This window comes from Meles meles, chromosome 5 (genome assembly GCF_922984935.1).
Source record: "Meles meles chromosome 5, mMelMel3.1 paternal haplotype, whole genome shotgun sequence".
NCBI lineage: Eukaryota > Metazoa > Chordata > Mammalia > Carnivora > Mustelidae > Meles > Meles meles.
This window is the reverse complement of record NC_060070.1, coordinates 123,873,402-123,888,788: the sequence shown is the minus strand read 5'-3', so window position 1 is coordinate 123,888,788 and position 15,387 is coordinate 123,873,402. Positions and strand designations below refer to the sequence as shown.

Here is a 15,387-nt window from a genome sequence, read left to right as displayed (position 1 = left end):
AACCCAGGAAGTGAAGAATTTAGAGAACAAAGCCTTAGGGAAAAGGGGTAAAGAGAGCAGGGGAATTGGTCTGGAGAGAATGAAGAGTGTGGTGATGGCCGATGTCTCCAAGTACCTGAAAGCCTGTGGCAGAAAGCAAAGGCGACATTCTGACATTGGTGGGGGCCCACCTAGGGCCAATGGAGAGATGTAGAATGGGGGCAGCTCTAGATGGTAGAAAGAACTACCAGTGATGACCAGCAATGGACTGGACAGCCTCAGGAAGGACAGAGCTCATGGTCACCAGAGGTCATTACAGCAGCCGTGAACTGATGCTGCACAGGCCTTCTGGACCCAGTGTGGGGTGGGATGAGGAGGCCTTCACAGCAGCTTCAGTAGTCTAGCCAGTCTGGACTCGGCCACTGACTACCCAGAACTTCCGGCTTGAGGTGAGCGCTCTCTCCCCTCTGAGTCGGGCCCACTCAACCTCCTGCAGCTTAGCTCTCACCGTGGGAATGAACTGAATTTCGTAGGCATCCACAGGGCCAGGAGCCCGGGTCCACTCTGTCCGAACCGTTGTCTCCTCTAGGAGATGCATCCTCATGCCCTCAATGGCTGGAACCTCTGTCCAGGAGAATGAGATACTGAGATGTGCTTAGCCCAAGGGAGCCCCCATCCCCCAACCCTACCATCGGAGGCCCCAGTACTGAGACCATACCGCAAGATTGATCCCAGTTCCTGCTCCTCTCTGGAGGTGATGCAAAACTGGCAGAGGCCTGAACAGGCCCTGGGGTCTCCTTCACCTCCCCCCCTCAACCGCCATCTCCAGAAACACAGAATCTTCGGAAAAGCAACTAAAGGAGCACCCAAGCTGCTCATCAGAGATCTGAAAGCAGGGCCTGCCTGGAGGCATGCCCCCAGGGTTCTCTGCCCCTAGTGGACACCCGCTCTCTGGCTCCTTGGACTGCCCCCCTCCACACAAACATCCCTCACCTCTGGGCACCACTGCTCAATAATTCACCTCCTTCCCTCTTCCTCCGGGTGCCTGGGCTCCTAGGCCTCAGGCTCAGGCCTTCCCACAGGCTCTGGTTCCCAGGCCCTGACCCAGGGTAGTGGGGAAGGCTGCTTGCTCACCTTCCCCGCAGTCCTCCCCTGCATAACCATCTTGACAGACACAGCTGCCTTCACGACACTCTCCCCTGCCACGGCAGTCCCCGGGGCACGACTGAATGGCGCAGTCAGGTCCTCGAAAGCCCTCCACGCATACACACTGGCCAGCGCGGCACAGTTCCCGGGGCCCACAGCCCCCAGGGCAGGCGCTGGCGGGAGGCTCTTCCTGCCCACAGTCCTCCCCGCTATAGCCCACGTGGCACATGCACACTCCCTGCACACAGCGACCGCGGCCCCGGCAATCCGCCGGGCAGGTGCGGGTAGCGCAGGAGGGGCCGGTGTAGCCTGAGTTGCATACACAGCGCCCGTCCTCGCAGCGGCCGCGCTGGTGGCAGTTGGAGGGGCAGGTACGGAGGCCGCAGTCCTCGCCGGCGTAGCCCTCCCAGCAGGTGCACACGCCGTCCTGGCACATGCCATGCTGACTGCAGTCGCGCGGGCACCGCCTTATGCTGCAGTCCTCCCCGGAGTAGTCATCGTCACACACGCAGCGCCCGTCGTGGCACCGGCCGCGGCCGTGGCAACCTCCTGGGCAGCTGCGCACGCCACAGTCCTCTCCCTCGTAGCCCGCGTTGCACACGCACACGCCATCCTCGCAGCGGCCGCGCCCGCGGCAGTCCCCAGGGCACCGCCGGCTCCCGCAGTCCTCGCCCGCAAAGCCGGGGTTGCACACGCAGCGGCCGTCCACGCAGCGCCCACGCCCACGGCAGTCGCCAGGGCAGGCGCGCGTGCCGCAGTCCCGACCTGTGTACCCGGGCCAACACACGCAGCGGCCACTCTCGCAACGGCCCCGGCCTCGACAGTCCCCGGGACAGCTGCGCACGCCGCAGTCCTCGCCGCTATAGCCCGCGTTGCACACGCAGACGCCGTTCTCGCAGCGCCCGCGGCCCCGACAGTCGCGGGGGCAGGCGCGTGAGCCGCAGTCGGGCCCCGTGTACCCCGGCCAGCACACACAGTGGCCGTCCTCGCAGCGGCCCCTTTGGTTGCAGTCGCCTGGGCAGCTGCGCACTCCACAGTCGTCCCCGCTGTAGCCTGCGTCGCAGATGCACTCGCCATCCTCGCAGCGCCCGCGGCCCCGGCAGTCCCGCGGGCACGTCCGGGTGCTGCAGTCCTCGCCCGCGTACCCGGGCCAGCACACGCAGCGGCCGTCCACGCAGCGCCCGCCCTCGCCACAGTCCCACGGGCAGCTCCGCGAGCCGCAGTCGTCGCCGGTGTAGCCGGGGTCGCACACACAGCGCCCGTCCTCGCAACGCCCCCTCTGGCTGCAGCCCCGTGGGCAGCTCCTCACCCCGCAGTCGTCGCCAGTGTAGCCGGAGTCGCACACGCAGCGTCCGTTCTCGCAGCGCCCCCTCTGGCTGCAGCCCCGGGGACAGCTCCTCTTCCCACAGTCTTCGCCAGTGTAGCCGGGGTCGCACACGCAGCGCCCGTCCTCGCAGCGCCCCCTCTGGCTGCAGCCCCGGGGGCAGGAGCGCTGGCTGCAGTCGTCCCCGGAGAAGCCAGCGCGGCACACGCATACGCCTTGCACGCAGCGCCCACGGCCGTTGCAGTCCCCGGGGCAGGAGGGCCAGCCACAGCTGGGGCCGCTGTAACCAGGGAAGCACACGCAGCGACCGCGGACACAGCGACCCTGATCGTTGCAGTCGTCTGGGCAGGACCCGGAGACTGAGGGTGGGGTGGAGGGGGGCACCCCAGCGCCTGTGGGGTCTGAGCAGGTGGGTCCACCCCAGCCTGGCTCGCAGGAGCAGGCACAGCGGCTCAGGTCAAACACGCCATGGAGACTGCAGAGGCTGCGGACATCTGTCTGGCCTAGAGTAAGAGGGAGAGGCAGGACTGAGTCTCTCTGGGGAGGGGGAAGAAGCCCATGCGGTGCTCCCCTGCGTGAGCCCCTCCAGCAAGGCCAGGCTCATTTCATAAGGTCATCTTTGTTTCCAGGTACTTCTAGTCAATATGTGTGGCCTCCCAAGGCCCTAGCATATGCTTGGGGACAAGGGAGGGAAATGCTGACACAGAGCCTAGTGAATTCTCTTTCTGAGCTTGGGGGCTGCATTCACCACCCCCAAAGGGAAAGAAGAGATACTTCTTCTAATTCATACCAAGGTCCTTTATGGACTCGTGATGCCCACCTAAACCTGAACCACTTCCCCACCTTCCTCTTTTTTGGTGCCCTCTCCCCTCATCTACCCACCTGTGCCAGCCTGGGCTGCAGCGGGACAACATCCCCCAGCGCACTGTTCCTTGAGCCCCTTCACCAGCTCCTCCAGGATCTCTAGCCGGACCTTCAAGGCTTGTACCTCTGTAGCAGGAACGGGGGGCTCCGTGCCCGGGGGACAACCACAGCCGGCTGAAGGTGGCAGGTTGATGCGGTGGGTAAAAACCACCTGCTTCTCCCCTCCTTCCACGGTGTGTTCATAAAGCCGAGAAGAAGGGCTTCCCCCAACTGGCTCCACTGTGTGGCCCCCTGGCTGGGGAGGGGGCCGGGGGGCTGGGAGAGTCACATTGGACCGTGGAGAGAAAGGGCCTGCTCTGACTGTGCCCAGCAGTACCAAGAGGGCCAGTCTGGAGATTAGGAACCATTGGGCTGGCATCACTCAGGAGGCTGCAGGGAGAGAGGGCACATGTGAGCAGCTTCATGGAGAAGGAGACAAGATAGCTCCCCACCTCCCCCAATATACACACCCACAGTTCCACCACCCATGACTAATCTACCAACTCCTATGCATGGGAAACTCCACATTCAGCCCAAACTTAAGGGATAGCCTCCTTGGGCCAATTTGGTCTCTACCTTGCTTTCTGATGTCATTTAATTACCCAGCTCCCTGCCCCCCTCCCACTTTTTTGTCTCTATTTTTCCATCCACACTGGTCTTTTGTTTGTTCTACAGATATTACAAGCTTACATTAGTCTAAGGGCCTTTTACCCGTATGTTCTGTCTGGGATGCTCTTCATGACTGGCTCCATCTTGGTTTAAATGAGACCTCACATGTCTTATATCCCAAGACCTTCCCTGGTGCCCAGTGGGAATGGGCTTCCATTACTCTGTGGCAGTATCCTGCCCATATGCTTCATGGCATTTACTGTTGCGTGAATCACCTGTTCCTGTGGGTCCTTGTCTATTCTCTTTCTCCCACTACCAATATGAGAACAGGGACCTCATCTGTCCTGGCACTGCTGTATGCCCGTGTCTGACACACAGGGGCTGCCCAACACCTTCTTGTTGAACGGATTAGCAGATGAGTGTACAAGGCCAATCCTTCCACAAGCACCTGCCATCCAGCTCCTACTGGCTTCTTAGGTGAAGACTATCCTCTCTCTTTTTATTCAACCCCTCACTCTCCACTAAATCCTTCTGTCAGCTTTTCTAGGAGCTCAAGTATCTCCTGTTGTTTGGGAAAATCCTTCTTCCTCAGTGCTTACATTACCAAATATCGAAACTGATAAATGTGCGAAGATAGATAGATAGAACAGAATAGCGTCCAGATACAGTCCCACACATGTGTGGTCACCTGATAAAATGACAAAGGTGGCACTGCAACTAAAAAGAGAATGAGTGCTTGCAACAACGTGGATGGAACTAGAGGGTATTATGCTAAGTGAAATAAGTCAATCAGAGAAAGACAATTATCATATGATCTCTCTGATATGAGAAATTTGAAAGGCAGGACGGGGTGTTATGGGGGGTAGGGAGGGAAAAAATGAAACAAGATGGGACCAGGGAGGGAGACAAACCATGAGAGACTCTTAATCTCAGGAAACAAACTGAGGGTTGCTGGAGGGGTGGGGGATGGGAGGGATAGGGTGGCTGGTTTATGGACATTAGGGAGGGTATGTGCTATGGTGAGTGATGTGAATTGTGTAAGACTGATGATTCACAGACCTGTACCCCTGAAGCAAATAATACATTATCTGTTAATGAAATTACAAAAAAAAAACCTTACTATAAAACTAAAAAAAAAAAAAGGAAAGAAAACAGATGCTCTTTTTGATAAATGAGGAAAGATCCAAATAAAAAAAAATATTCCTACCTTATGTCCACATATAGAAATTGATTTGAAGTGAATCTAATGGACCTAGTTATCAAAGGCCAAGCAATACCTTTCAGAACAATATCATATAGAAGAAAAATAGGAGAAATTTTTACAACCTTAGAGTAAGCAAAGATTTCTTAAGACCTAACCACATAAAATTTAACCATGAAAGATTTTACACAAAACTTAACCATAAAAAAGAGATGGAAACATTAGGACTCATTAAATTGATCACTTCTGGTCATCTAGAGACACCACTTAGAGAATAAGAATACAAGTCATACCTGGGATAAGATGTATGAGAAATGCTGGGAGGTAGTGGGGTTGGGAGAGAGATAGATATTGATTGAGAATGAGAGAGAGGATTAAAATATAAAATAAGAAACCCCTGCAAAACAACACAACAAACAAAAACAAGACAGGCAAGAGGAGAAGGGAGTTGGGAGAAACTGGAAGGGGAGACGAACCATGAGAGACCATGGACTCTGAAAAACAATCTGAAGGTTTTGGGGGAGGTGGGGGGTGAGAGGTTGGGTAAGCCCTGTGGTGGGTATTATGGAGGGTACGTTTTGCAAGGAACACTGGGTGTGGTGCATAAACAATGAATTCTGGAACACTGAAAAGAAATTTTAAAAATAAATAATTTTTTTTAAAAAAGGAAAAAAAAAAAAAAAAAGACAGGCAGCTCAGGGGTACCTGGGTGACTCAGTCATTAAGCATCTGACCTGGGCTCAGGTCATGATTCCAGGGTTCAGCAATCTAGCCCTGGTGCCCTGCTCCATGCTCAGCAGGAAGCCTGCTTCTCCCTCTCCCTCTGCCCCTACTTGTGTTCCCTCGTTCACTGTCTCTCTCTCTGTCAAATAAATAAATAAAATCTTAAAAAAAAAGACAGGCAACCCAGTGTTATAAATTGACAAAAGTCTTAAACAATTACTCTAGAAAAGAATATATCAAAAGGACCAATAAACATACGGAAAACAATCATATATAGGTGTATAACAAAACTAGTAACCAGGGAAATGCAAATTAAAACCACAACAAGATGCCATTATATGGTCATTAGAATGGCTAAAATTAAAGATGTTGTTGCTTGATATTGGCAAGAATGTGAAGCAACTGGAACTCTCCTGAATTGCAAGCAGGAACATAAATTAGTGTAACCTCTTTGGAAAACTGTTAGGCAGTATCCACAAAGCAATTCCATAACCCAGCAATTCCACTTCTTGGTAAATATCCAACAGAAATGACTGCATATATTCTTCAAAAGATATGTACAAGAATGTTCATGAATTTTTTTTCATATTAGCCAAATGAAACAAGTTCTATTAATAGTAGAACAGATAAATTGTGGCACGATCACACAATGAAACACAGTAATGAAAACACCCTCTTGCTACACGTAATAACAGAGATGATTTCATATACGCAATGCTAGCAAACGAAACCAGATGCAAAAAGAGAACTTTGTGAATGATGGTATTTACATGAAGTGCAAAAACAGGCAGTTAATCTTTACTATTAGAAGACAGGATCACTAGAAATATTTTGCACTTTGATCTGGGTGGTGGTTAAACACATGTATACATATTCAAAGATTAATTGAGCTATACACCTTATAGTGCATTTCATAATATGAAAGTATTATCTTAAAAAAACAACAACAGGGCACCTGATGGCTCAGTCGGTTAGGCATCCAACTCCTGATTTCTGTTCAAGTCATGATCTCAGGGTTGTGAGATCGAGACCTGCTTCGGGTCTGCTGGAGATTTTCTCTCTCCCTCTGCCCCTTCTCCCTCCCTCATGCACACACATGTGCTCATGCTCTCTCTCTTGCTTTCTCTCTGAACATCAACAACCAAAACCTTCCCCAATCTCATACTCCCTCCAGCCAGCACATATTTCCCTCCTCTACTTCATGGCTTCAGTTGTCAAAGATTTATCTGTACTCACTGTTTCCATTCCCCATAATCCCATCCCATGCATACCTCAGTTGAGCTCTCTCATCTGGCTTCCCCAACTCCTTTCAACCTATCAGACAGCCCTCCCTAAGCTTGCCCAAAGATTTCAGTGTCACAAAATCTGAGAGACATTTGTCTTCATCTTCCTTGACCTGCCTCAAAAATCGCTGGATACCGTTGACTACATCTTCCATTTCACAGCCTTTTCTATCCGGCTGTCAGTGCAGTAGCCAGGAGGGATATGTGGATCTCGAACACCTGAAACGTGCCTGGAGTAACGGAAGCACTGAATTTTACCCAGTAATTTTTTTTTTTTTAAACAGGGTCTTTTTATTTTTTTAAAAGATTTTATTTATTTATTTGACAGAGATCACAAGTAGGCAGAGAAGCAGGCAGAGAGAGAGGAGGAAGCAGGCTCCCCGCCGAGGAGAGAGCCCGATGTGGGGCTTGATCCTAGAACCCTGGGATCATGACCTGAGCCGAAGGCAGAGGCTTTAACCCACTAAGCCACCCAGGCGCCCCTACGCAGTATTTTTTAAAAGCACTCCAGGTGATTGTAATGTGCAGCTAAAGTCGAGACCTACTTTTCTAGTCACTCACCTAGGTACTTTCACCCAGACCCAGGATTTTAATTTCCAAACTATATCCCAATTTATAAACTAGCCTGGTCATCTCCTCTTAACTCCAAGTGATGTATACAACTACTTACTTGGTATCTCTTCTTGGGCACCTCAAATTCAACATGCCTGAAAATGAACTCATGGTCACCCTTCCTGTACCCCTTCCCTCCTCCGCTGTGTTCTCCACTGCAGCTCACGGCCCCACCATTCATCCAGCATTACAACCTAGGAACCTAACTGCCATCAATGCCACCATATTTTGTGATATTTCCCTTACTTTCTCATAAACATCTCTTTAATTTCCCTATTTCTCTTTCTCTCTTTGAGTTAGAATTCAAACCATCACCTAGCTTTTGCTTCATAACTGCATTTGCCTCCTAGCTTGTCCCTCTGCTTCTATTCTTGCCTCTGACATTCTCATAAAGGCAATAGGATGTCCCGCTCCCCCTAAAAACTCTCCAGTGTCTCCCTTCCAAATCCCCTTCAAACACTGACAAACAGCCCTACATCATCTGGCCCCTGCTGACCTCTCTCACCTCATCTCCCACAACACTTCCTTCCTTCTCTCCACTCCAGTCCCATGGACCTTACGTCTCTCACGCCCTTCCCAATCCTAGGCTTTTGTATATGGTGCTCCCTCTGTGTGAAACGCTCTTCCCTTTCCTCATGGCCTCCTCATCTCTTCTATCTCAGCCTCACATTGCTTCTTCAGGGAACCTTTCCTGCCCAGGTCCCCTAACATGTTATATCAAAGAGCCCTGTAACAGGACTGATTTTTAAAAAAGAGTCATGTAACTCCCACTTGTAGCATGTATAACAATTTATACTTATATATTTATTGGTGGGATTATTTTAATGTTTTCTTGCCCATATGCAATCTTATGCACTAGACTGTAAGGTCCATGAGGGCAGGCATGGCACTCGATTTTTTTTCTTGGCTGTCATATCCTTGCATCTAGCATGTATTAGGTGCTTGATAAATACTGACCATATGAGTGAATGAAAAGTTTAATTTAAGGGGCGCCTGGGTGGCTCAGTGGGTTAAGCCTCTGCCTTCAGCTCAGGTCATGATCTCAGAGTCCTGGGATTGAGCCCCGCATTGGGCTCTCTGCTTGGTAGGGAGCCTGCTTCCTCCTTTCTCTCTCTGCCTGCCTCTCTGCCTACTTGTGATCTCTTTCTGTCAAGTAAATAAATAAAATCTTTAAAAAAAAAGTTTAATTTAAGCTGAGGACTAGCGTCAGGGTCGGAAATAAGAACAGGACCAAGGTCAGGGCTAGGACCACGGACAGTATCTGGGACAGGAAGTTGGACAGAAACAGCAGCTCAGGCAGAAGCCAGGCTAGAGAGAAGGCCGGGTATGGATTCTGTCAGGGCCAGATAGAACAAGCACTTTGGAAAAGTGTTGAGCATGATTCCCCCAAAATTTACCAGAGCTATATGCTAGCACTTGGATCCACCAATCCCACCCTCAGGAATATACCCACCACGGCAGTACTACTCTTTTTTTTTTTTTAAAGAGTTTATTTATTTATTTGACAGACAGAGATCACAAGTAGGCAGAGAGAGAGGAGGAAGCAGGCTCCCTGCGGAGTAGAGAGCCCGATGCGGGGCTCGATTCCAGGACCCTGAGATCATGACCTGAGCCGAAGGCAGCGGCTCAATCTACTGAGCCACTCAGGCGCCCCAGTACTACTCTTAATAGCCCCAGTCTGGGAACCACCCAAATATCTCACATCAGTGGAATAGATGAAATGAAGTGTGCCTTATTCATACAGCAAAATAAAATAAGGCAATGGGAACAAACCACAAGTCTGTAGTAACAGGGATGGATCCCACCAATAAGGGGTTGAGCAGAAGAAGCCAGACACAAAGGAGAACATGCTGTAAAATTCTATGTACATGGGGGCACCAGGGTGGCTCAGTCAGTTCAGTGTCTGCCTTCGGCTCCGGTCATGATCCTGGGGTCCTGGGATTGAGCCCCGTGTCTGGCTCCCTGCTCAGCAGAGGAGTCTGCTTCTTCCTCTCCCCCTCCCCTCTCATGCTTGCTCTCTCCCTCCCTCCCTGAAATAAACAAATAAAATCTTTTTAAAAATTCTATGTATATGAAATCTGAGGAGAAATGACGTTAATCTGTACTGTCACAAGTCAGAAGTGTGGTGCTCCTGGAGGAGTAGTGACAGCAGGGGCAGGGTGGGGCAGGGAAATTCTGAGGTGCTAAGAATATCCTGTTTCCTGATCTGGGGGCTGGTGCCCAGCTGTGTTAGTTCATGGGATCCCTTGGGAGAAGGATTGGAGAGCACAGGGAGACCAGGGTTAGAAACATGTTCAGGGTGAGCCAGGACAGGGGGCTGTGGTGAGCAGTGGAATGTGGAGGGTTCAGTTGGGGTGAAGGGCTAAGCAGAGGTGTGGGTGGTTGCCCAGTTCTTTGGGACCAGACAAGCAGAGAGAGGAAGGCAGGGCAAGTGTGAAAACACTGGCGAGGAGGGAAGGGACGATGCCTAACACACACACACACACACTCTTCCTGGCTTGCTACTCTGAAACTTCTCCTCCGATTCTGGGAAAAAAGAGTTTCAGGGCGACCAGCCATCACACAGCCACCAGCCCAGGAGAGACGGAAGGAAAGCTGGATGCCAGGGAAAGAGCATTTCCGCACTAAGAGGCCAGAGAAGCCCAGGGAGAAAGGTCTGGCAGGCAGGCAGTGCCCCATCCCTGGGCCCCTCAGCACATCAGCTTGGAGTGTAGCCTTGGGTACAAGGTGGGTCTGAGGTACTCTCAAAAACTTTCATGCTGTGTCTAAGGCCATGCAAACCAAGGGGTGTGTGCACACACAAATACACAGACATATACAAGTCACCCAAGTGTGCCCTCATCTACAAATACAAATATGAACACACTGGTACACAGATACACACATCCATCCAAATTAGCCTGCATTTTGCAGGCACACATGTGTGCAGAGGTGCGTGTGCATGCACGCACACACACATGCACACACAATCCCCTCTTCGTGTTTCCTCCACACGCATTCATTGGGTGATGCCTAAGAAAGCCGATTTCTCGTGGTTCTCAGAGGGGAGTGTGTGAGTCAGAGAACATAGGTGGAGTGAGGAGAACCAAACAGGAAGCCCTTCTCCACGGCCATTGGATCCTGCATCTTACGCCAGGTTGGGGCAGAGGGGAAGAGAGTCTTTGTAACAGGAAGGAGAGAATTGGGAAAGTAATGAGTCAGTTCTGAGAGGAGAGGACTAGCCTCCATAGTTCATGACCCAGAGTCTCCCTCCCCACCCCCTCTCCTGCCCTGTCACAGCCACCCCTCCAGCTTTGCACTTCTAACTCTTGGAAGAATTCCCCTCTTCTCTCAGCACTAGGAAAGGAAAAAACTTGAATGTCTCTTGTATCTCCCCCTTATCACCCCCCTATGGCTGTCTGGGGCTCCTTTCTGCGGTGGGGAGGGGGGATGTGGCCTCACACCCTTGGCATTGTCCCCACACTTGGAGGGCTGGCAGAGGTGGGGGCATCATCCCAGCTGTGACTCAGCTTGCCTGGTATTCATGTGGTGGCCAACTTTGACACTTCGCTCATCAGGGACTGTTGGTCCCAAGAGGTGTGGAGAAGGGCTGGCTTCCATGAGGGATGTTCCAGAGATGGGGGATTTGGGCCCCACCCCTCTGCCTCCCTCTGCCCCTCCTGCCACATGAGGGGTGAAGGTAAAAGGATTCCAGGACCATGAGAGGAAGGAGGGAGATGAGAGAGGGTTCCACATATTGGGTTGGAACCAGGAGGTAAGGAGGTGCCAAGAAGGAGAGATTTGGGGGATCCAGATGTCCCTTATTCTGGGGAGCTAATGGGCCAGAGGAATGGAAAAAGTAAGAGAAAGGATTTCTAGGCCCCCAGTGGAAGAGTTAAGGGGGCAATGAGGGACAGCAAGGCAGGTTCTGGTGCTGCACTGGGTGACCAGGACTCAAAGGGAAGGGAGTTTGAGGAACTGAGGTGCCAGGTCCCCAAAGGAGTGGAGGCAGGGAGAGAGAGAGAGGAGAGGGGAGGAGGGAGCCAGGGATGCGGGGAAGCGGGCGGGGTCTGGAAGCGGACAGCCGGCAGCTGCGGTGTTTCCGACTTGCTTCCCAGTAGTTCCTCTCAGTTCCATTTCCAGTTGTTTCCAAGCCATTAAATTCTTTCCAGGCGAGATAAGGGGCCCGCCCACCCCACCCAGGGCGTGTCACGTGTAGTGGGGGGGGGAGTTTCAGACGGACAGAAGCAGGGAGAGCCTGGAACTGGGACGGAAGGAAGACGGAGCCCCTGTGCCCCTGGAGGCATCTCTCAGTCAGCCCAACCCCGCTGAACCGTGAGTCATGGGTGCAGAGCTCTCAGCCAAGAACAAGTTTTAGGATCTTCTCCGCAGGCTCTGTGCCCTTCCCAGACCTGGGAATCCTGACTCTGCTCCATTTCAACATTTCCTAAAGGCTTAAGACCCCCAGACCTCCCTCCCAGACCCTGCAACCCACTGGTTAGAGGCTCCCTCTGGCACCTTCCTGGAGCTCTGGCTCAGCCGCTCCAACCAGAGCACTTGGGGTTCCACCAGCACTTTCCTCCTGAGCTTCAGCTGTCCCCTACCTCAGCCTCTAGCCCGGGGTTTTCCCCCCATCTGACCACGGCTGAGTCCTACCTCCTGATAACCACCTCCACCCTGCTGCCACCCACTGATTCTGTCCAAACCCTGGCACCCACAGCCCCCACTCCACGTGCGCACACCCATCTCCCCCACACACACCACACGCTGACCCATCCCTCCAGACACACCCTCCACAGGGAGTCTAGTCCCCAGTGCAAGGTCCCATTTCCTCTGTCCTGACAGAAAGTCTGCTCTGTGAGGCTCTCCTGAGAGCTTTCCCGCTATACCTCTGCCAGGGTAGGGATAGGATAGAGCCCCTGTTGCTCCCAGTTCTTCCCTTGTTCTTCCCAGAGCTCTGTTCCTTACCTGGGCAACAGGCGACTGCAGTGCCTCTGCACCTGCTCTGATCCTGACCTTGGGAAGGGAGTTCTCAAGATAGGGCAGGGCTACCGTGCTTCGGCAGCCGGCAGCCGGAGCTCCCTGGAGGTACCCTTGCTTGTTTCCTGCAGCAGGGGCTCACTGAGCTGCAACCCAACCGTCGATCTCAGCATCTCAGCAGCGACAGCAAGAAGGAGGGAGCCTGCAGCGAGCAGGGGGAGGAGAAGGGGAGGACTAGCATGAGGTCAGGGAGGGGAGCAGAGATAGGGCAGGTCCTCCCACCCCTCTAGTCCCTGCCAGGCCCTCCCAACGTCATCGCATGCCACCCCTCCTCCCCTCCCTGTCTGGGATCACTGAGTCCCAGATACCTTCGTCTTGCCCCCCAATCCCTGGTCCTACCTCCCACATCCTTTCCCTGTCCCATTTCTACTCTTCCTCCCACCCCAATGTTTGCTCAACTTGACATCCCCCATCCTTATGCCATTTCTCCTTTCCCCTCACCATTTCCCTACCTGATGCTCCTGCTCTCTCACCAAGTTCTCCTCTCGAACAACATCCTTGCCCATGGCCAGCCCCTCTCCCTCCTCCTTCCCTGGCACCTCCTCTCCCACCACTTTGCTCCAGCTTGGATCTTGCCCCACCTGCCTGTTGCCCAGCACCCGCTCTTTCTCTTCCTGCCATTCTCCCTAGCAATGCAGAGCAGAGAGTGGGGGATGGGGTGGGGAAGGAAACCTCCTTCCCAACCCCAAATCCCTCCCCAATGTGGGCCTTCTCTGGAACTCCTAGTCCCACCTATCACTGCCTGGTCCCATTGTTGCCACCTGAGCCTTCTCTCTTCTATTTCTACTTGCCCTGTCCCCATTGAGAGGCATTACCTCTCCCCATCTGTTCTGCTTAGTCCATTGACGGTTCTCAGCTTGGGATCACTGCCCCCTTTTCATTTTCCCACCTCAGCAAATTCCAGAGAAATGGCAGATGAGGCTTGGGTACTGGCTAGACAAGGGCTTTGCTGAACACCAGGATATACAAGACTTGGGAAGGAAGTTGGGGTTCAGGGGAGACAGGGAAGGGAAGCCGGCAAGTTAGGAAGGAGGTTTAGGAGAGAGGCTTAGGGATAGAGAGAGCTAGAGGCGGGAGGCAGATATGGGGGTGGGGATATGAATGGCAGGGTGAAGTCAGAGGAAAGGGATGAATGTCTGGGTCCTGCAGGGGAGCAGCAGGGGGAAGGAGAATTAGGGGCTGGAGGAAGAAAGCACTTTGACTTCAGGCAGAGACAAGAAGACTGACACTCAGAGGACAGGGCAGCAGGCACACCAACATGTAAGGACGCTGGCTGTTTCTCTGGCCCCATTTCCCTCGGTTGCTCACTACCCTGACCAGGGGCTGAAGAGAATTTTGCCACAGAAGGGAAATACCCAGGGTGAGGCATCCCCACCCCAGGTTTCACTAGGAGAGTCCTTGCTACCCCACTACAAACCTCACCATTGGGGAAGGGCTTGGCCCCGTCATAGGTGATGGGGAAAGGGACGTGAAGGAAACTATGTGTCTGAGTCTGCCACGGGAGTTGGATACAGGTGTCTGTGTCCCAGACTGGACCCCCTGGTTGCAGGGCCATGTTGTTCCGGAGTCAGGGCACACTGGCACAGCGTGTGGCGGCCATGCACCCAGTTAGTAACCTGAGGCTGAGGGCAAAGGCTTGTATAGACTCTCGCGTGGGTGTCCCCGTGTGTCTGGGTGTGTGTGTGGCTGTTTTTTTCCTGGCTTTGATGGGGAGGATGAAGTCAGCATCTTGGACGGAACTGGGCTCAGCTTCCTTCCTCTGCCTTGGCCCAAAGCCCCCAGGGCCTGGAATAGGTGACAACTCCCCTCCGATCCTGGGGGGGTGGGGGTGGGGAGGGGAAAGCACATGAAAGGGTGAAGGAGGGTCTGAAACAGCATCTCTTGGGGAGAGCAGACTGCACAGAGGATGTATTTCATCTTAAATCCCTAGACTTCAGTAATTCTGTCCCACAGTTGTATCTGTTGTTTGCCCTATGCCTTAATCTTGGTTTTATTATTTACTAAGTATGGCCACCATAAATACACTTGGCCTGCAGAGTGGCCAGGAGACCCTGGAGATGTGAGAGCTCTAAGGATGGCCAATGGGGTGTTTTGGAAGTCCACGGCAAGGGACAGAAGGGATAACAGACTCTCAGAGAAGAGAGTGGGATTGCAAACATTTACAAGGTTACAAGGTACTTGAGGAAGCCAGTGGAAGCTTAACAGACATAATTGGAGGTTCGGAGGTCATCACTGTCTAAAATTTGATTCAGCCCCTGGATTTAGGCTCTTGGAGAAGCTCCCATCTTACATATGTTTGCATCTTGTCAGGAAATCACGAGACCTAGCACAGGTGCCTAATGCTTATCACTATCGAACTGTGAGAGGACTGGGTGAGAAGGATGCAGAAAGGGAGTCTGGAAGGAGCCCCAGGCATGGAGGCAGGGAGGTCTAGTGGGCAGAGCTGGTGGCCTTCACTGAGGTGTTTCAGGTGATGGGTAGATAGGTCAGGGTTGCTGACAGCTGTCCCCGTGCTCTGGCTGGTCTCAGAATCCTCAGTCCAGCTGTCTTGGCTCTGGGCTTCCATCCTTGAGTGAACTTCCTTGTTC

At 52.7% G+C, this 15,387-nt stretch overlaps 1 protein-coding gene across 5 annotated transcripts in view; it reads right to left on the bottom strand.

The window, feature by feature from the left end:
* The window catches only part of TNXB (tenascin XB), a 55,397-nt gene extending 42,147 nt beyond the window's left edge, over positions 1–13,250 (bottom strand). Inside the window, exons 1-4 of one of the 5 annotated variants that reach the window (XM_046004129.1) lie at positions 12,728–13,250; positions 3,332–3,742; positions 1,114–2,952; positions 488–603 (exon numbers count right to left, since the gene is read on the bottom strand). In XM_046004129.1, the coding sequence (XP_045860085.1) occupies positions 488–603; positions 1,114–2,952; positions 3,332–3,731 (2,355 nt within the window). In that variant the 5' untranslated portion in view covers positions 3,732–3,742; positions 12,728–13,250. The remainder of the gene's footprint in view (positions 1–487; positions 604–1,113; positions 2,953–3,331; positions 3,743–12,727) is intronic. The other 4 variants (XM_046004127.1, XM_046004130.1, XM_046004126.1 and 1 more) reach the window with 4 other exon arrangements.
* Positions 13,251–15,387: the final 2,137 nt, after the last annotated feature.